Below are 20,399 nucleotides of genomic sequence, written 5' to 3' on the forward strand. Positions count from 1 at the left end.
CGGGAATCCCGGAAACGAGGCCGCCAACGCTTTAGCGCGAGGTCTCTCAACCGGGCTCCGGCGGCCTCCGATCTGGGGTTCTCGCGGGAGCGCATGCACTCATTCAGTGAAATGACGCAGGCCTGCAAAGCCGAGCGTCGGCTCTACCCTCCACCCCATCCCTCCCTCGACAATTATCATCAGACACTTTGGAGGAGGCTCCAAACACGTACTTTACCCTCCCCTTATATACACTCGCGCTATCACCAAGTCCACACAAACCCCTTCTGTACCCTCTGCCACCACCCCAAAACCACTCTCGACCATATCCTTTTCCTCTGCCAGGCGGATCCTCCTCCGCGGGGCCTGGAGCACCTTACCACTTGGGAGGCTTGGGAGACCCTACTGCGTTCTGAGGACCCGGACAAGCAAGCCATCGCCGTAGGCCGGGCTGCCAGCGTCATGAGCCTCCGGGACATGAACGTTTGAGTGCAGTGGGGCCGTGCGGGGGCCCACGGACCTTTGTGTCCCAAACTCCCCTGTTGCAAATAAAGTTTCACCACCACCACCGCCTGGGGATCATTAACGTGCTCTGCCATAGCACAGCACACGGGCACCTTTTGCGTTCCGCCTCCACCGAAACGCGGCCGCCGAGGTCGGGTTCGACTCGGCGCTCCTCGGCACAACGGCGGCGCGCGAAGCCGGAGACGTTCGCTCGCCTTCGCATCTGCGTTGAACAACGTGATTAAACGCTCATCTCGCAGTAAGGCTGAACCACGTGACTCACCGTTCATCTGATAGGATAATAAAAAGCGCGAGGCGTTTTTTGACGTTCGCAGATAGCTGTGGAGGAGTTTCGCGCTGGAGCCAGTGCTTCGGCAGTGTATCGTAGAGGGCTGATTGAATCTGATGATTCTTATGATCACGAACATCTATAGGGCGCGTTGGCGAAGGATAGAGCGAGGAAACGTTAAACCACAGTAAACCGTGTCTGACCATGCTTAATCGAGCTTCCGTTCTGCAAACTAGGTTCAGCCGAATTGAACCCCAACCAATTTTTTAAATCAATTGTGCCTTTTTGACCGCATTTCGAGATGCCTACGGAGGGAAGACCTCTGCGAATCCCGCTGACATCCCGACTCGGCAGTCCGTTTCCAAGCATGCTTCGTTCTTCCCGTGGATGTCGGGATTCGGCACGGACGTAAGGATCTTAGGCGTCTGTCGGACATCGCTGGTTGTAGTTTCGCGGGCAATGGCAACAACAGCAGTTGTTGCCCACCCCTCATTTGAAACTCTTGCCATGATGGACGCTAGTTTCTCGAGTGGTGTGGCTCGTGTGTCGGTTACCTGCTGTGTGCCTCTGATTGAGATCTTTTTATAGTGTCTGCTCAGCAGCTATTTTACTGCTTCGTGTCCCTATCGTGTGCTCCCGTTAATGCCAGAAGTACTTCGTGTGAAAAGCGCCGCCCACCGGATGTCAGCTGCCTTCGCGCCAAAAAGCACTTTTCTGGTGGCATACAGCAGTGGAACTGTCAACCATGCAGTAAAGCGCTCATGGAGGAAGTATAGTGTAGGAGGAAGGAAAACTTTCCTCCCTCCATGCTCAGCATACACTCACAAAAATTGATGCAGAGTAGGCATATGGTGTCTAGATGAGTGGTAGGCATCTGACACAGTGTAGAAAGTTGGGCTAGTTCATGGAGGAAGGAAAACTAGTTGGTTGGCTAGTTTGTTGCTAGTACAACTGTGAGACATTCCAACGGCTTAAAACGACACGGACGAAGGTAAAAGAGGCAGGACGAACGCCGGAGACAGGACCAGCGTTCGTACTGTCTCTTCTAAAAAAACGCGCAGTGTATTTCAGTTCAGAAAAAAATACTTTCTACTGAAATACCAAATACTTATCCTCACAATACATGCCCATGAGTTCAACAACATGGCACATGTGTCCATAACAATTGTGAGAAAAAAAATGCAGCAGATGACCGCGCCCATGCAGAACAAATGAAGCAGTGGACATCAACTGATTCGCTTCTGTCGGACGTCCAAAAGCTGATATCCGCCGGATATCCATTGGTTCATTACAAATGAATTTTGATTATTGCTTAAAAGACATCCATCAGACGTCCTGTCAACATCCAATCTGGGCCGTGGAGCTCGGATCTAAATGGGATGTCCGGCGGATATGTGTGGTCCATTGGGGCTATGCAAGTTTTTAACATGCGGGTGTTGACGTGGCGTAAGATAGCCTGGAATACTCGCCTGTGAGCAACAACTAGGTGAAATGACACTAACTCAAGGTGAAAATGGGTTGTATTTTACGTGGCATGCTAGATTCATCTATTGCTCAGAAGCAAAAAGCTGCTTTAGAGTCCGCCACACTGCAAAACAAGACTTTTTCGATCACTTCTTTGTTGTGAATTGCAGCAACCAAAGCAGCCCCTTTCGCATTTTACACTCACTAAGCCCTGATGTGCTGTTTTGATGCCATACCACTAAGTCAATTAATACTTATACCTCGACGTTTAAATTTTTACTCCGTGGTTATGGGGCCTTAGACATTGTAAACACACAGAACACAAAAATCTGACACCAAAATAAAACAACCAGGGCTAAAGGCCTAAAATCATAATAAAAATTGGTTGCTGTTGTGTAAAAAGCTCGACTTTGTCGTCTCACTAGCATAGTGCGCAAATTTTAGTGCGGTAAAAAAAAAAGTGAAATTATAAACACTGAAATATCTTGTTCATCACTGTAGCTAAATGTGTTCAGGCAGTAACTGCGCGATGATTTGGCATGAAATGCAAGCTGCAGTCCACAATGTCTTTTGCATTAGTTGTAGGCTTGTTTACGCAAGGCGGTAAGTCAGAAAAAGGGATGATGAATGCGAGCGCCAGCTTCAGACTACGGGTAGGCATACTGACCGGTAGGACCAGAGTTTCTCAATCATTGTATGTGAACAATGCTTGAACATTGCTTTAACCAGAAGTACGTTCGGCGCCCATTTCCATCAATTAAAAAACCACATTATTTGTCCACGAGCGACGCCGCTTACTGTTCCGGATGCCTGCAGATTTGCTCAGCATATCGGCTCGGACCAACTCTTTTTGAATGCCCATCAACCAGTTAATCGTCAAATCTCTCTCCCCTCGGACCTGCTTTAAGACCATTACCAACTTGGCGGCTTGACACAAAAGCTGCGTAATAAAGTGTATTTTCTCTCACTATTCCTCCCAGATTTGGCAACACTGCGCTTGACCCCCTCCTTGTTATAACAGACATGTACCTGCCAACCGCATTTTCCACCTTGCTAAGACCTTCCTTCTTCCCCCTTTGTTAATGGTTAAAACTGAATAAACTCCTCTCCCATGTGTACTGCGATGTGAGCACTGAAGATCCTCCAGTGGTCGAAATTATTCTGGGACCCTCCACTACAGCCCCTTTCTTCATTCTTTCACTCCATCCCTTCCACCACGGAGGTGTCCACCAAGAAGCCAGACAATTACTTTCGCCCTTTCCTTTTCTCGAACTCAATTTTGATTTTTCTCCCAAGGCCAAGACAAGCACAGTTTCCCCAACCATACCTTACCTTTTGGCGGGTGCATGCACACCCATGGATCCCTTCCACAAAGACCATCAGTCACATCCAACCCCCGCTGTAAGCGACCAACCCAGAGCCGTGAGCACACAGCCACAGGGTAAGCAAGCTCTCCCAATTAGGTTTCTGCACCAAACGCTTGCGCCGTGCCATGCTTTGTTGCCAGTTATCATTAACTGAACAACAGATGCCTTGAGTACACTAACATCTGTACAACAGACAGTTTTAGTTTTACGTACGTAGAACCTTCACGTACGTAAACGGGAGAAGTCTACGTAGCGTACGCTTGTGTCACTTCGTACTGTTTTAGCTACACGTACGGGACACAAACTGTGTAGATCTGCCATAGAACCTAAAAAAATGCGCTAGGACGTTAGCCCGCGCCATCTAGTACAGATAACCAAAACTAATTTTGTTTAGTTGAGCTGCTTGGAACCGAGCCAGGCCAAGCCACAGTGCGGCTGTAGAAGCGAAGGCGTGTTGGTGTCGGACTCCTGTTAACAACGTGCGTGTATGGAGCCCAAACATGCACCGTTTTGCTTTTCCCACTGACTGTGCCGAGGGTCTCGCGATATCCCGCGATGTTTCGAGCCTCGCGTGGTCTCGCTAGACCCTCGGCACACTCGGTCTCTGTTGCTATGATGACCACAAACGCTCCGTCAGGCTTAGGAGCTGCTGAAGCTGACTTCTATATGAAAAACAAAAGCTAGTTATCACCTAAAACTTCACGCGAGAGCAAGAATGGGCCAACTAATGGTAAATGCAAAAGTTTACAGCACGATACCACGTCCAGGGATTAGCGACGAAGCTGTTATCTCTGTGAAGCAGGCTGGCAGGGCGCCGCCATCTTGCCAACAGCACATACGCAAGCAATGTGAAGACCACAACGCAAAGATCCGAACCTCACGTACGTCCGTGAGACCCCCGCAGACACTTTATGTTCTGCGCATGCGCACTGGGGACCCGTAAGCATGCTACGTATGTGAAGCTTCTACGTACGGGAAACTAAAACTGTCTAATATGACCCAGACCCGTTGTGGTCAAGGCTCAAGGGTTTAGTACTGGGCTGCCAAGGGTTAAAAGGCAACTGCTAGAGTGAGCCTATTGCACGTACTAACTGTCAAGAATTACTCGCACCAAATATTCTGCAGGGAAGTTTTTTTTGTTTCCTTTGAAAACAGGGTTATGTCAGAGTCCTGAAAAGAAAATATTTTTTGCAGTCACTGATACTAAGCTGCTAAAACAAAATAGTAACTGCAGCAAACAACCAATTGCCAGCTGCTGATAACAGAAGTGGCAGTACTGCTTAGATTCATAGCCCAGCACTCAGTTTACCTGTGCCTGTGTCAACGCAGCTTTTATTCCATCTTTGTTTAGCACAAGTTTTTGAATTCAACAGTCATGGACATCAGCCATGTCCCATATAAACTCATTCTTCCTCAGTCTACTAAAATGTACCGCTGGTCTTCTTAACAAAAATTGCTTCTCTTGGCCCCAGGTCATGGCACATGAAGATCAGCACATTATCCTCTGCTCCAACATAATAAGCAATTAAAATGTGAAATTGCAGATAAAACTAATTAGGACATTGATATGTTCACAGGAACTGACAAAATTGTGAACGCACAAACTGACCCAATGCAGCTCACCTTTAGCAAAGGAATTTTACACAACACAAAAGCGCCACGATAGCTGATACAGGGTCGTGTTGTAAAGCACCCCCAGGCAAAATTTTGATTCTAATCAACATTCCATACGATTCAAGCAACATTTCAGTTTGCCTTGGAGCTCTTTCACATAACATCCACGCCAACGCACATGCCCTTCTGCTTGCAATACTGTCCCTCGCTTCCAAAAAGTGGGGAGCAGTTTCTTCTGGCACAGCCTAAGAAGCACTAGTCCCAACACACGGCTGGCTGAGATGCAGCAACGTCCTCGGAACAGGTGGGTACCTTGCATACGTTAATGCCACTGGCTACAAACACATTTATAGAGCCCTTTGTGGAAACACTCTCAATAGAGTACAGTCCAATGGATTCAGATGCTGCAGTTGTACAGTCCAATGGATACAGATGCTGCAGTTGCTGCAGCAAGTCCACGGTATCACAAGTGGCCAAGATGAAGAAAAATGTTGATTCAATGATGAGGCTCCAGGCACAACAGAAACAAAAACCTTTACAAATAACAGATGAAACTTCAGCTTAGTTCTGAATCTTCTCTAATGCCTCCATGTCTTCTGCGTCCAGCTTCTGAATGGGTCGCCCTGCAATATGAAGGCACAAGACTTGAAGCAAAGGCTTTCACAGATACCTTTTTTTCAAAAACACAAGCTGTCTGCCTTCTTTGGCTGATTAATTTCTTACACTGCCGCAGACGTCCATAAAGACAATCTTGGTGAAGGCAATTTCTTAGACACAATTAATAGTGCTAGAATATTTTGTTGGTTTTGTATAAAATCAAAGTAAATATACAGTCGAACCTCGATGTAACGAACCTCAATGTAACGAAATTCGCGACGTAACGCATTTTTTTCATTTCCCAATCACTTCCCCATTGAAAACCATGTATTTTTTTTCGCGATTTAACGAAGTAATTTTGCTCCGCACTTTCGATGTAACGAAGTCCTTGCGCATTGCATGCATGTGCCAGGAGCTACCTTGACAATCGAATGAGAGCTAAAAGTTTAGCCGAGACGAAACGCAGTTTGTATTTGCCCTTTTACGCGCCAATTTTGCCGGCAGTGTGGGAATCTGCGAGAACGTACCGCCGCGCCATCTGTCGTGCGCATGCAAAGCCCGCGGCATGGAAGTTTCAAGACGCGCCGCGCCATGACGCCACTGGCGAGCTGTAGACTCTGAACGTGAAAGCGCAAACCGGAATTTTCTTGCAGCGTCCGTTCGCTTTTTTTTTGCGTGCGATGTCCTCGTAGACAACAACAAAAAAAAGTCTTCAGTGTTGACAAACTCGTGGAGCTAGTGTGGTCGTACCTTTAAAACGGGTGAGCGGCGAAAAAAAAAAAAAACGTGCCCTGGCAGAGGAGGCGAGTGGCGAAGGGGGTAGAGGGGAGGCGTGGCGTGGGAGGCGCGCGCGGTGCATTCTGGGTGGGCGGCTTCGGCGCGGCCCGCGCGAAATGCAGCCGGCTGCATTCCGCGCCGGGCGCCGTCAGAGCATGCCGGTAGCCGCCGAACACGCTGGCGATCGGGCGCCGCTGTTTCACGGACGTGACGTGGCCGTGCCGCGCGCGCACGCGCTACGTCGGAGTATAACCGCGCCGCGAGCACAATCCCACCGCGCCGGCGTGAGCGATGCGAACATTTTTCTTTATTTTTCTCTGATGCGTCCAAGGCTGCAAATGTTCAATGCTGATGATGATGATACCAGTAGCGACATCTTGTGACGGCTTTCAGTACTAGGCGCTTCGCTCGTTCTTTCGCTATGCGCACACGGTGAAAGATGATGCCGTCGCGGTGTTTGCTATCACTCATTATGCTCCTGATGTAGAAAAAAACATCCGGTGCCCTTGTTAGCGATACTATTACTCGATTTTCTTGCGTATTTCCTCAATAAGTGATTTACAAGTTCCCATCAACAAGCAGTGTTCCTGAACCAGTTATACTTTATTTTGACAGCTGAAACATGGGAACCTCAACGTAACGAAATTCGCGATGTAACGAAATTTTCGGCTGCAAGTAGGACTTCGTTATATCGAGGTTCAACTGTATAATATCTACGATATGCTTCACATCTGCTCCTTGGTTAAGACAAATTTTCACAAGTACAGATCACAGTGACTCCGCACAGTTGTTATTGGAGCATCCTCGCAATAAATGCTCCTCAGCGCAGTAGTGCAAGTAAAGCAGTTCAAGTAAGTGAAGGTGCTGCCAAGAAGGAGAAATGCCACAGTTACCCGCCAACGGTACCTGTACCGGTACCTACGGGGCAGAAATGTGGAGGCTAACGAAAAGGGTTCAGCTTAGGTTAAGGACAATGCAATGAGCTATGGAAAAAAAATGATAGGTGTACTGTCAAGAGACTGGAAGCAGGCAGAGTGGGTGAGGGAACAAATGCAAGTTAATGACATCCTAGTCGAAATCAAGAGGAAGAAGTGGGCTTGGGCAGGGCATGTAATGCGAAGGCAAGACAAAAATTGGTTCTTAAGGGTAACGGAGTGGGTTCCAAGAGAAGGAAAGCGTAGCAGGGGGCGGCAGAAAGTAGGGGGGGGGGGGGGGGGGGAATGAGATTAAGAAGTTTGCGGGGACATAGTGGGCACATCTGGCAAAGGACAGGGTTAAGTGGAGAGACATGAGGGGCCTTTGTCCTGCAGTGGGCGTAGTCAGGCTGACGAAGATGATACCTGAAAGTTTGTTTTGTTTTTTGGTGGAAGCTCCCATATTGCACAAGTCAAATTATCCCATAATCCACTCAACAAAACAGCCTTTGGTCACTTAAAGTGCCATGGGCTGCAGAAGACAATAGCTCGGCGTTGGCATCGCAGTAAGGAAGCTTCGCCACACTAACTGCGACATACATGGGATTTCGCCGCCAGTCCAGCAGTCCGAATCATCTTAATCTCAAATTAACCAGATTTCACTGTATTGTCACCACAGCAGCAATATCACAAGGCAACTGCACGTGATGGAAACTGTACTCACCAAAGTGCTCCTCAATCTGCTTAAGGACCGCCAAGCTCCGGTTGCCATCCACCATGTTGACAGCGATGCCCGACTTGCCAAAGCGACCCGTGCGCCCAATGCGATGCAGGTACGTCTCGCAATCGGCCCGGCCTTTCATGTCCACAGGGAGGTCAAAGTTGACCACTACGGTCACTTGTTCCACATCAATGCCTGCAAGTGAATGAGCATACTGAGTGATCAGCACTTGTCCACCTAAGCCCAACTTCTACAAATCTGGGACCAGGTGGCCATGTGCAACATGAGCAAACAATGGTGTTGTTTAATTTATAGGGTTTAATGTCCTGAGGCGACTCAGGCAATGAGGGATGCCGTAGTGAAGGGCTCCTGACAATTTCGATAATCTGGGGTCCTTATAGTGCACTGACATCACAGAGTACACGGATGTCTAGCATATTGCCTTCATCGAAATGAGGTCACCACGGCTGGGACCAAACCCACGTCTTTGAGGTCAGCATCCGAGCACCATAACCACCAAGCCATCGCAGCACCAGCAAACAGTGGTGCAACAGTGCCTTACTGCTAGAATTATTTAAAAGCATGAGAAAGGATGCAGCATGTGCACTAACTGCAACACCTATAATATTATGAACAGTAGGTAAATGTACTAATACTCTCTAAAAAAAGGTAGAAACCGCAGCTATCACAAAAGCTATTACGCACCTCCCCACATTAGCAGAACTATACTCGCACGTATAGATAGCTGCAACAAGGGTGCATGACTCCTAAAACATATCACGTCACATACAACCAAAAGTGCAACAATCATCTTTATAGATGGCCACCTAATGGATATCAGGCCTAAAGAGAATGCCAAAGATCACGATAGTGGCCCTTCTTCTCACCCTTGACAACAATTTACCTGGTCCATCTCCAATTATGGGCAGATTTCAAACACATGAAGGTCACTTAGAAGGCATAGGCAACAGGAAAAGAACTACACACTGTGATGATCCAGAGATTCCAGAAAACCATCCCCATCCCATTGTACCATTACCTCACCTTAGTAAATCATCCTCTTTCTTAGTAAGTAAGTATATTATCCTTCCTAGATATTGTACAGAGGATGTACAATAAGATTTCTTATGGTGGCAGCAGTACTACCGGAATAAAGCAATCCGCTTCAAAGAGCCTGAGCTATCAGCCCAAACAGTTTTCTGAAAGCATAACATTAACTTGAGTAATAATAAAAATGAGAAGAAAAGGGTGTGTCCACTAAGGCACATATAGGCCCCAATCTTCAATAACTAGACTCGCATTTCATCAGCTCACCAGACCTTCCACTGCCTCCGTTCAAAGTAGTCCACATTTCCGCGTGTGTGACTTATCTAAACTATTTAGGCAGCACTGAATCACCAACAAGCCCAAGTAATATATACACGCGATACCAAAGACCTGGCCATGCAGAAAAGAGCCAAGGCAAGACTCACCCCTGGCACAGACGTTGGTCGTGATGAGGACTCGCTCAAGGCCCCTCCGGAAGCGGCCAAGCACAGCAATTCGCTGCTCAATCGTGAGCTCTCCAGAGAGCAGAGCCACGGCATGGCCCTCCTTGGTCATCTGGCCAGCTAGCCAGACTGCCGACTGCCGTGTGTGGCAGAACACAATGGTCTGGCCGATCGCCAGCACGCCGTAGATATTGGAGATGGCCTGGAACTTCTCTTCCATGCTGGAGCACACCACGTAGTACTGCCTGATGTTCTCCAAACTTTCCTCCTCCTTGCGCAACCGGATCACCACCGGGTTGGAGATGATCATCTCGGCAAACTCCATCACGTCTTTGTCGTATGTGGCCGAGAAGAGCATCATCTGGCAAGTTGGAGAAAGGCGCCTGAAAGACAGAGCAGGTTCCGACGTGACCACTCTAAACCACATTCTAGGTGTGCGCCACAGCATAAGTGAATCCATAAATTTGAATTTAGCAATCAAAATACCAGGTTCATATAATTTTGCTCACTAAAGATAACTACAATAAAACCTAGTTCATTCAGACTACAAGGAACGAGGAAAAACACCCAAATTATCCGAAGGCTGAATTATCAAATGACCCCCAAAAAGTTGCAAAACCCCGTTCGCACCAAAGTAAATTTATTTGTTGAAAAACTTGCCAATGGTCTCCTATTTACGAGAGGAAAATTGCATGGCAACAACAATCTTTTGCAGTTCCGTTACATGCTCTACTGTGTGCACACTGCCGGCAATGCCTCAACAGAACTGCTCCAAAACAGTACTACAAGACTTCGGGCCCTCCTTCACATAGTGACGCGGTGGTGGTGGAGCCTCACAAGCATTGCAATCACAGCAAGACACTTCACCGCATGAACCAAACAGCAAGTGACAAGCGAGAAGTTTGAACACACTGGAAGAATGTTGTGCAAGGACCTAAACATTTGACCAGGGAAGTGAACAAAATGCACGTCGGCCCCAGACCAGCAACATGCTTTCAGAAAATAAAAACAGACCACTGACATACCAATCTGCATCCAAAACAGCACGTAGCTTGGCTCAGCTAGCTGGCTATCACCTTGCTATCACCGTGGGCAGGTGACAAAGCTCAGGAAGAGAAACCGCGAAACTATGCTGCCACACTATCTCTAGGCCACTATAGGCCTAACGACAGCAACCCTCCAATCTTCATTACGCATGCCACTATATGCGCGCCAGCATATACGAGCAACAGCGCACCATGCACCACATGCTTGACGATAATACCTGAATGATCACTTGCCGGGCCTGCCACGCCTCGAGACAGCTGCCCTTCGAATGAACTGGTGCTAGACCCACATTATCTGAATTACGGATCGTTCCGCATCAGAGACTACATCAGCGTTCACCAGGACCATGTCACCAGTCCGAATGCTCTAGATTTCCGAACTGATGGGAGTCGAATTGATAATATTTTCCTAAAATAGGGCCAGTTATGACACTTGTGATCCCTCCTCAAGTTGTAAACAAGGTTAAAAAGAACTTCCTTCTAACAGCAGATGACTAATTATACAAGTTAAGACTACTGTGTCACCTTCAAACAACAGTGTGGTAACTTAAAGTACTTACTCGCACAATTTGCACACTGCTTAATCGTTTTAGATTAAGGCTTCAAAATGAGGGTACACAAATTACGCAGAAATTTTGCAAACATGACCTCAACAACTCGTCTACAAAGGCCATAACGCAAAATATAACCCATATATTTCCGATTATAAGTCAAACCCACAACTCGCACCCTTCGCTGGCCAAAAAAAAAAGCAGATTTCAAATACCGATAAGTAGACGCATACCCCACACTTTTGTTCTGTAGTTCCCCATGGGATGGAATGACAGCACATGCGGAGCTCAAAACAATAAACTCACGATAATAAGTCGCAAAGCCAGTCGTCAGAGGCAAGTGAAGATGCAGTAGAATCTCAATCATACCAATCCCAATGGGTCGCGAAAAGTATTCGTGACACCCGAGATTTATACACCATAAAAAACAAACAAAATCAAACAAAATCTGCATGCAGAATTTATGCAGGTCTGTTTTCGGGTGATAAGGTTTACTTATGGCTGTGCGCCACCGCCATTTCACGACATCAGCGATGACGGGCCATGAGCCGCCGTTCACTACTCGCAGTGCACACCATGCAACTAGTGATTGCACCGTCGGCGATGTACGGACCGCAAGTACTTGGTGCTCGAGGGTGCAGTAACGGCTCGCGCGTTCACATCATCTGCAGCATGGCAGGGGGTTGTTAGTAACAACCAAATTTCTGTCCATTGCACACAATGCACTCTAGCCAGGACATTTCAAGAATTTGTATCATCCGGAAATCATATCAACAGGGATCGTATCATCCAGATATAACAGTAAAACGCGATAAAACGGCACCCTCGCGTGCGGCCCGGCCAACTAGCGGCGAACCAGCCAACGATTCAGTAGTTTCGGATTCCGACATGACGCACACTCTGAAGGTTACATAATGTTTGCTCTCGCATCCGGAAAAGGAGTGAGTGATGCGGTGCAGCCGTTGCAGAGCTGCTAGTACACCTTTGCACGGCTCCAATGCAGAAAATAATGCTAGCAATCACTTTTTTAAATTCCTTTCCATTATTACCATAGTTATCTCCTTCATGGCTATTTAGCTGGTGCCGACTCGTTTCCGCACGCGTGCGTCTCTCGGGGAGGTGGAGGAGGATACAAGGAGATGGGCTATCAAGGCAGTCGAGGCATGCCCCTAATCTCACACTTTAGGCCAAAAATGTCCGCTGTGCTCGCCCATGCCCTAAGCACGCAGTAGGTGTGAATTCGGCTCGGTTTTGCGCCGGCGGTGTCGTATTACTTAAAAGCAGCGTTCTCTCGTCACTCTCAATTCTCACAGCCACACGCGGCAACACGACCGCGGCAATCTTCCAAGCCTGCCTTGCTCACACCTGCATGCATGCTGGTGGTCTCGCCCAGCAGAGAGCGTAAAATATGCGAGAAACTTTTTTTTTTCTATACCTGAGTAATAAATCAGGAGGCACGAATTGCGCGAGGGCACAAATTACGTGAGTAAATACGGTATTTCAGTTATTCCCAAAGACAATAAGATGACAAGATATTAAATCTGATGGAGATTAGTCACACAGCAGACAAGGTCAAAGAAGAATTGCCCGTCCCTTCTACAGAATGGTTCAAGCAGGCTGCTGCAATTCTTTCAAAGACAGAACAGCATCAGAAGGCATCTTCAGACAACTTGTCCGCAACCAGGTTACGGACAATATACTTGGAAACAGTGGTTGGGGCCTACATTACCTAAATGCCTTTACAAAAAGAAAAGGATAAACTGAGCCTAGCCAGATTTTAAGCAATAACCCCCTTGGCTCTCAGCAGTGTCAGCGATGTTGCCATGGCCAACAACAAGAACCTCCACGCCAGCCAGTATTCCACGATGACAAGCGTGGGAAGCCAGCATCCATCCAAGCGGGACACGATTCTGAGCATATCACATCCCACCTGCTTAGCCTTTTTGTTCCCCACTCAAATTAACAAATATCCCTGCGAGTCAACATTGCAACACAAGCTATAAACAGTTCTTCAATAAATCAGTTACTGGGAATCAAAACAGGGCTACAAATGACTCCCTGCAAATTTCTTTTTTAGCGTGTTGTGCTGTTCTATGGAGTTGATAGATTTGGCTACTCCCCGACTTTCAGACCAATCCGAGCGCAGCATTTCGATATGCAAGACCTGCAGTGATTTCACAACTGGTAGAACGAAAAAGCTCTCGCTGTAGTAGCATGCTGTGCATGCTACTACATGGCTATGGCATGCTAGCTTATAACCAGGCAGACCTCTCCTGTATTCATTAAAGTCTCTCTCTCTCTCTGGCTGCAAAAAGGCCCGAGTTTTTGACAGCCAATCACGAGCAAACGCAAACTCTGCTGCCCCATGGCTGGAAACAAGATCCACAGATGGTGATGTAATCTAAGATGGTAGTGTAAGCTCTTCAGCAGGCAGCTTAAGACAATGTAAGGCAAGTGTTGTGCTTGGGTAGCAGTGGGAAGGGTGGTGTAACAACAGAAATAACGCGAGAAGCTTACTTGTGGATGCGTATAGACTGGTCGTGGTGGCCTTGCTGTGCAATCATGATGTCTGCCTCATCCAGCACGAACACCTTAATGCGTGACAGGTCGAAGAACTTGAATTTGAAGGCCCAGTCAATGATCTTGCCCGGTGTGCCCAGGATCACCTGGTCTTCAATCTTTTCTCCATGGGAGACTGCAAAGTGACAAAACAACCACAGCCATGAAATTCTGCCATCAACAACTAGTGCCACAGTGCTTTTTACATTCAACCACCACTACAGCTTGACAACTGTCTCCTAGATCATTGCAACCTCTTCCACATCATAAAACATGCTACACACAAGGGCACTGCAAATTCCCAAGTAGCCAATGTATAGTATTTGGAGCCCCCCCAAGTGCCCCTGCCCAGTCAAGCACAGCCACATAACCCCATACGAACAATTTCAACTATAAACGACTTGTCACAAGGCATAACCACGTGACCACTTTCGACCCAGATAACGTCACAATTATAAAATATCATCCAATGACCTCAACATCTACATTCGTCAGCCAAGAGTACAGACCAAAAAAAAAAAAAAGCAAATGCCCTTTTGGTGGTGGTTTTTGCTGGCTTAGGAAAAAAAAGGGCTCTGCTATATGATGCACACAAAGATACTATTGAGCAAGCATGCTATTATCTTCACATTACCCAGCAGCTTTTTTGTCATGCACGACAGAAATCTCCAGCTCTGTGAATGGCTTCTAGGAGGATTATTCAAACAGCACCTCAAAAACAGTTCTTGTGGTGGAAGACAACTTCAAAACCAGTCATAGCCACTTTGCTATGAACACTGGTGAGAAATCCTGCACACTGCAAATAACTTACTTTATGAGATCACAATTTTTTGTAAATAGCCTAAAATTAAACAAAAAACTTCCCACGAAAAATCTGCATCATCACATGATGCAAAGAAAGCACCATGGGATAGGCACAGCTCCCATGGTGACAGCCTGAACTCACTGAAAGATAAATTGCAAGATTTCAATATTCCAATGCGGTTTCATTATGATGTCTCAAAGAGTAGCAAAACCAATCATTGATGGATACCTGATGGGCTTGACTGAAGCTTTCACAAAATATTCACCAAACTGTAGCCTATAAGCATCTTTATGAGCCTTTAGACACTACGTAAACCTCTACAGGTCATGCTTAGTGCACAGTATTTATCACACTGGCTCATAAGTTCACCTTGATATCGAATGCGCTCTGTCCTTTCTCCACTGCGTCTTACACACATGTAACATATCAGAAAATAAACCAAATTCATAAAAGCTGTTTAGAACAACCCCCTGACACCGAGGACATTTTGCTGCAAGAGTTCTGGTCAACATGCTAGGAAAAAATTATCTGAATTTTTTATGGCTAGCCTTAGCAGAAGCTACGGCTAAGGCCCCTAGTTTCCCTACAATTCCGCGAAAAATCGTGGATTTAAGGATTTTTTGCGGAATTCAGTGTAGCAGCCACATTCTTTTTTTATGCTACTGTTATGGACATCAGCAGGAACGATAGTGTGATGAAAAAATGCCTATTTTACATTATTAGCATGAATATAACACGAAGAGGGATTCAGAACTGAGGAGAGTTTTAAAAGAAGTATCACGATTACAATGCAATCTCAAACTGATCAGACCAACCATAGCCGACGGCACCCCCAAAAAACACCGACAGCAAGTTAAAATATGAAAACAAGTCTACTTATTCAGAGGTAATGCTTCAGATGCATGTGCCATAATCGACCAATGCCAAGCCTCCAATACTTTATTGCATGCACCTGCCATCACCACACCGTACCGGCCCTACTCAGCGCTTTGCCCTTCTTTGTTTTCCCTACTCCAGTCAACTCACTCAGTGCCTTTTCTCTCTCAACAACCTGCACCGCCTTCTACTTATATTCATAGCAACCTTATCCTTTGCACCTGCACACCGCACACTTTGCCCCGAGGTCATTAAAAAGCTGTCTTCTCTCAGCGGCTTTCAAGACTGATGGCAAAGGCACCTTAGCTACCTTGAAAGCTTGAGGACAAAAAAAAACCACACTACTGGTTCCGAATAGGACGCGAGCTGCATTCTGAACCATTATTTGCTGACTCATGCAGAACTTCGCGGATTCTTTGTTCCCAATCAGAGGAATTTAGAATTTTCCGCCACAGAGTTAGGGGCCTTATCTATGGCTACCTCACAAAATTTAGTGAATTAAAATTATACCGAAATAACAGCACAGCAAAAAAAAAAAGCTTGTGTAACCATCCTCCACAATATCATGATGCAAGTACAGCACAATGCCCTTCCCATACGGCAGAAAAGCAGATCTGAAAATTATCGTAATGCATTCAAAATGTCATCACATCTTTTTGCTACTTGTGCTAATGCTTCCAACGGTCGAACTGCCTCCCGACCACTGGTTGTACGACCGAATCATCTGCAGTAATGTTCAACATGTGCTCGCCTTTTTACAGGTATGACAAACCAGAACACATCTGCAACACTCAAGATGCCACACATTCTGTCTGTAAAATACTGCTTTTGAGGCAACATTCACGGAGTGTTTTCAGATGAATGGCTGTTACAGCTGCTTGCAGTTACATACTGCACTGGGTGCACAACAGCCCAGAACTACCGCATTTACGCGCATAATTTGTGCCCCCCGCATGATGTGAGAGCTCCCAACTTCATACCCAGATTTTTGAAAAAAAAAAAAACTTTTACTCGTACATTTTGCGCTCACTGCTGCGCCAGACCAAAAGCATGTACGCGGGTGTGCGCAAGGCAGCCTTGGTAAGATCGGCGCAGCCGCGCTGCCGTGGGCGGTTGCGAAAGGTGCGAGTGGCGAGGGCATGAATCATGCGCTGTTTACGCGGCTCGCTCGCTGTCGCTTTCCCGGACGACCAGTTGAGCGCGCGCCCGAATCCGAAACTACCGAACCGTTTGCTGTTCTGTTTGTACAGTCGGCCGGGCCGCACGCGAAGGCGCCGTTTTATCGCGCTCTTTATCTCCTTTGCCTCCCACCGCTGGCTTCGCGATTGTATCGTTACGCCTTTATTGTTCAGAGCTGCGCACGCACCGCCATGCCAACCCCGCGGGGAACTACATAACGTGGGGCGGGGCGCGATGGGGTATACGTGTTTTACTTGGAGTGATTTTTTTTTTTTTTTGACAGCGAGAGATGCGAGATGGCGGCCCGGTCTACATATAGGCGGCAACATACAGCATATAGACATTCTTACAACAATCGGGAAAAACGGTTTTCTGGGCTGTGCGGAGAACGTGGGGGAGCTTAATCCTCAACCCTTTCCTGTACTGCGAGCACGGCGCAGTGACCAAAGTGAGAGCGCCCACGGACCTCTTTTTGAAAAGGTCTATATTGCGCGTTGTGACCTTTGTAGCGTTTTTTGGGACGCGTTCCGAAAATTTTCGCGTAATTTGCGCACCCCCTTTTTGAAGCCGTAACTTAAAGAAAAAAAAGTGCGCAAATTATGCGAGCAAAAACGGTACTTCGTAGCACTGTTATGTCCTAATGTATGCACTGCTAAGTTTTACACTACAAAAATGCCAGCACTATGTGTAGACAGGCCACATGAAAGGCAAACACTCTGGCACCAAACAATGCACGCCACTGCCTGCTTTCAAATCTGTCGTCAGTCCCTTTATGCCACCATAAACACTTAAATCATTTTGAGCCATCCACTGACAACCTGAAGTATGCAATGCTTATTCTGTTGTGTAAGAGCTACCGCAGGACCAAAAGTAATTACTTTCTCAATGAGGTTGATTTGAACAGGTCCTACGCACTTGAACACATCTAGATGTCGCTTTGAAAAAAAACAAGGAAGTCATGTGCACTAAAAACTTGGTGCTCCGCACTTATCCTCCATACAAAAGCAGACCCAGTCAAGAAAAATACTCCCGAACTTTTTCCTCTTCCCACACCCCTTTCCACCCACCTTTCAAACACTCTCCAAGGCCCACCTCAAATGCATGACCACACAGACAGGACATGTACACGGAAGTACTCACTACCCATACAGCACGAATGATGCCTTAGCTAAATGATAAATGCCAGAGTTTTTCGACTGCAATGGTGATGCCATTTACACTCAATGTACCCTCCTGAACAGCTACTTGTGTAAACAGAAGCCATAATCTCTTGCCCCAATTGTGGACTGCAAGTTAACAATATTCTAAAAGCTAGACTTCCTGACCATTTTCAATCTGCACGTCAGACCTATACTTATGTAGTCGAATGGAGACTTAAATGGTTATATGTAGTTTGCAGTGACGTCACAGTGGCCACCGTATTTGGGACCAGAAAGTGTAGCGAAAACCAGGGCGTTTTGCTAATCCACTTATCATCAACTGGTTCCCGCATACTGGCCGCATACAGAGGCCAGCATAGAAGCTGGCCTTTGCACCAAATGATGCGCCCGTGACAACATGTGCAAACTATCTATACTGAGCCCACACTGTCAAAACCTTCCTATGCTCCGATCTTAGCCAAAAGGTCAATGCAAGGCTTCAGCAAGTCTGCTTTTTTGTTTTCTTAAAGGTCACTGGTCTTCTAGGACAACAGCAGAAGATGGTTTGCTTTAGCTTATGGGGTTTATCGCCCCAAAGCAACTGAGACTGTGAGGGACGCCGTAGAGGAGGGCTTTGGATAATTTCGACCACCTGGGGTTCTGTAACTTGCACTGATATCGCACAGTACATGGGCCTCAAGCATTACGCCTCCACTGAAATGTGACCGCCGCGACTGGGATCGAACCCGCGTCTTTCGGGTCAGCAGCCGAGCACCATAACCACTGAGCCACCGCAGCGGCTTATATATTACTTAGCCTTTGAAACACAGGGGTAAACACTGTCAATACAATCAATCAATGTAGGGATAATTCTGCATGTCCAAAACACTACTATTACCTCCTGCCCAAACCTGAATCACTTCGGACAGACCTACTAAACAATTCACACACAAGTTTGGTGCAAAGACCACGTCTGAAAAGGCTAATAAATGTTTCAAGAATGTGCAAATGGACGTAGAAAATTAGTCCCAATATCCACCGTGGTTCTGCATTATATCCAACTGAAAAGCTGCACCCTTCTTAACTTGGAGCATGGCCTGAAGAGGTCAAGGTAATTACGGCAGCCTAATTCAATACTCCAGAGGAGCCACTCTTTAAGCAACTCTGTGGGACTGAGGAGCTAGACTGAGGGCAGCCCATAATACTGGCTTTCATCACATGGCCCCTGACAGATTGGATAGAAGTCACCCCCTCCTGCAGCTGCCTCAAGCACCTGAACTATGGGGCAATTTCCTCACTGGCGTCCCAGAACCCCCCTCGCAGCGCCGCCTCTCCTCCTCCGCCAACTATGGAACCGAAGAGCATCTTCCTAGCTGTAGCCAGGAAAGGTAGTTCATGCCACATCAAGTTCAGCTCTGTCTGTATTGACACTTCGGCCATTTCCCACGAACTACACCCCCCGAGAGAAAAAAATGTCACGACCGAACGTAATGAAGCACGAAAAGGGGAAGGGAGCTTACAGGTGACTCCACGCACGGCGTAGCAGAACGTGATGCGAGTGCAGAATTCAGCCATCCTTTTGGCCACCTCGCCTGTCTGGATGGCAAGTTCGTAAGTGGGAGACAGGATCAGCACCTGCGGATAGCGCTGCTCCTCCTGCACTCGGCTCAGGCTGGCCAGAATGAACGCAGCAGTCTTGCCTGTGCCGCTCTGCGACTGCGCTATCATGTTCTGTGGAGGATCTGCCAGCAACGTGGGCAACGCCGTTTCCTGGATCTTGGACGGCAGGTCGAAGCCGCACGCGTACACGCCCTTCAGCAGCTCGGGTCGCAACTTCAGCTCTTCGAAAGTCTTGATTGAATAGAGTGGCGACTTGGGATCCTTGCGCTGCACCTCTACGTCGTGAGTAGAGTGAATCAGCCGCGAACGAAGTATCTTCGTCATGAGGGACGCTTCGGCCGGAGAGACCTCTGCAACGAGTGAAGTTATGTCAAGTGGTTGTCGTGCTGATCGCCTAAAACGTAGTACTTGACAGCACTTACCGGGCTCATCGCTGTTGGCGGCGGATGAGGGCTCGTCGTTGTTGGCGGATGAAGGCTGTGCACTATCACCGTCGCTGGTGCCGACCCCATCGGCGTTGCGAAGTGTGTCGCCGGACCCATCGAGGCTGACGGTGCTAACCTGAAAAACCATGCATCAGCGGACTGCGACGCGTCCGACCACGCCGGTTCCTACCTTGTTGCTCAGACCCGAGAGAACTTTCTCTTGTTCATCGGCGTCAAGCGCCCAACTTGACATTTTGCTTCAGTCACAATTGGCCGTTCTCAATATTCAGAGTGAATTTACAGCAGGCTTCCTCCGCTCCTAGTTCCGAACGTCGCGATTGACAATGATAAGGTGGCTGGGTGGATGTTAGTGTTAGCAGCATTGACAAGATTTCTTCCGAAACAGGCGAAGTAAGCAGTGTACAAAAACTCTACGATGTAAAAGGAAGCTGGGTGGTGGCGCTCCCAAACACTTATCATCAT

At 47.4% G+C, this 20,399-nt stretch overlaps 1 protein-coding gene across 2 annotated transcripts; it reads right to left on the reverse strand.

The window, feature by feature from the left end:
• Nucleotides 1-4,903: 4,903 nt before the first annotated feature.
• On the reverse strand, nucleotides 4,904-20,368 carry Dbp80 (putative ATP-dependent RNA helicase Dbp80). Of its 2 annotated transcripts, XM_089573979.1 has the most exons (8): nucleotides 20,107-20,368; nucleotides 19,914-20,052; nucleotides 19,392-19,841; nucleotides 13,831-14,008; nucleotides 10,073-10,099; nucleotides 9,699-10,021; nucleotides 8,230-8,421; nucleotides 4,904-5,840 (listed from the first exon to the last, which is right to left on the reverse strand). In XM_089573979.1, exons 1-8 carry the CDS (start codon nucleotides 20,167-20,169, stop codon nucleotides 5,779-5,781), a joined length of 1,434 nt encoding a protein of 477 aa, XP_089430105.1. In that variant the 5' UTR covers nucleotides 20,170-20,368; the 3' UTR covers nucleotides 4,904-5,778. The 2 variants fall into 2 exon arrangements, with proteins under 2 accessions (XP_089430105.1, XP_089430104.1); XM_089573978.1 differs by having other exon boundaries at nucleotides 9,699-10,099; nucleotides 20,107-20,367.
• Nucleotides 20,369-20,399: the final 31 nt, after the last annotated feature.

Source organism: Amblyomma mixtum, chromosome 2 (assembly GCF_055824585.1).
Source record: "Amblyomma mixtum isolate Tamu chromosome 2, ASM5582458v1, whole genome shotgun sequence".
Classification (NCBI taxonomy): Eukaryota; Metazoa; Arthropoda; class Arachnida; order Ixodida; family Ixodidae; genus Amblyomma; species Amblyomma mixtum.

Coding starts and splice junctions, on each gene's coding strand:
- Dbp80 (XM_089573978.1), bottom strand. CDS start 20,169: ATGTCAAGTTGGGCGCTTGACGCCGATGAACAAGAGAAAGTTCTCTCG. Junction 14,009..19,391: donor CGCCGTGCGTGGAGTCACCT/GTAAGCTCCCTT, acceptor GTCACTTTGCAG/TCTCCCATGGAGAAAAGATT. Junction 5,841..8,229: donor GCAGATTGAGGAGCACTTTG/GTGAGTACAGTT, acceptor TTCATATTGCAG/GGCGACCCATTCAGAAGCTG.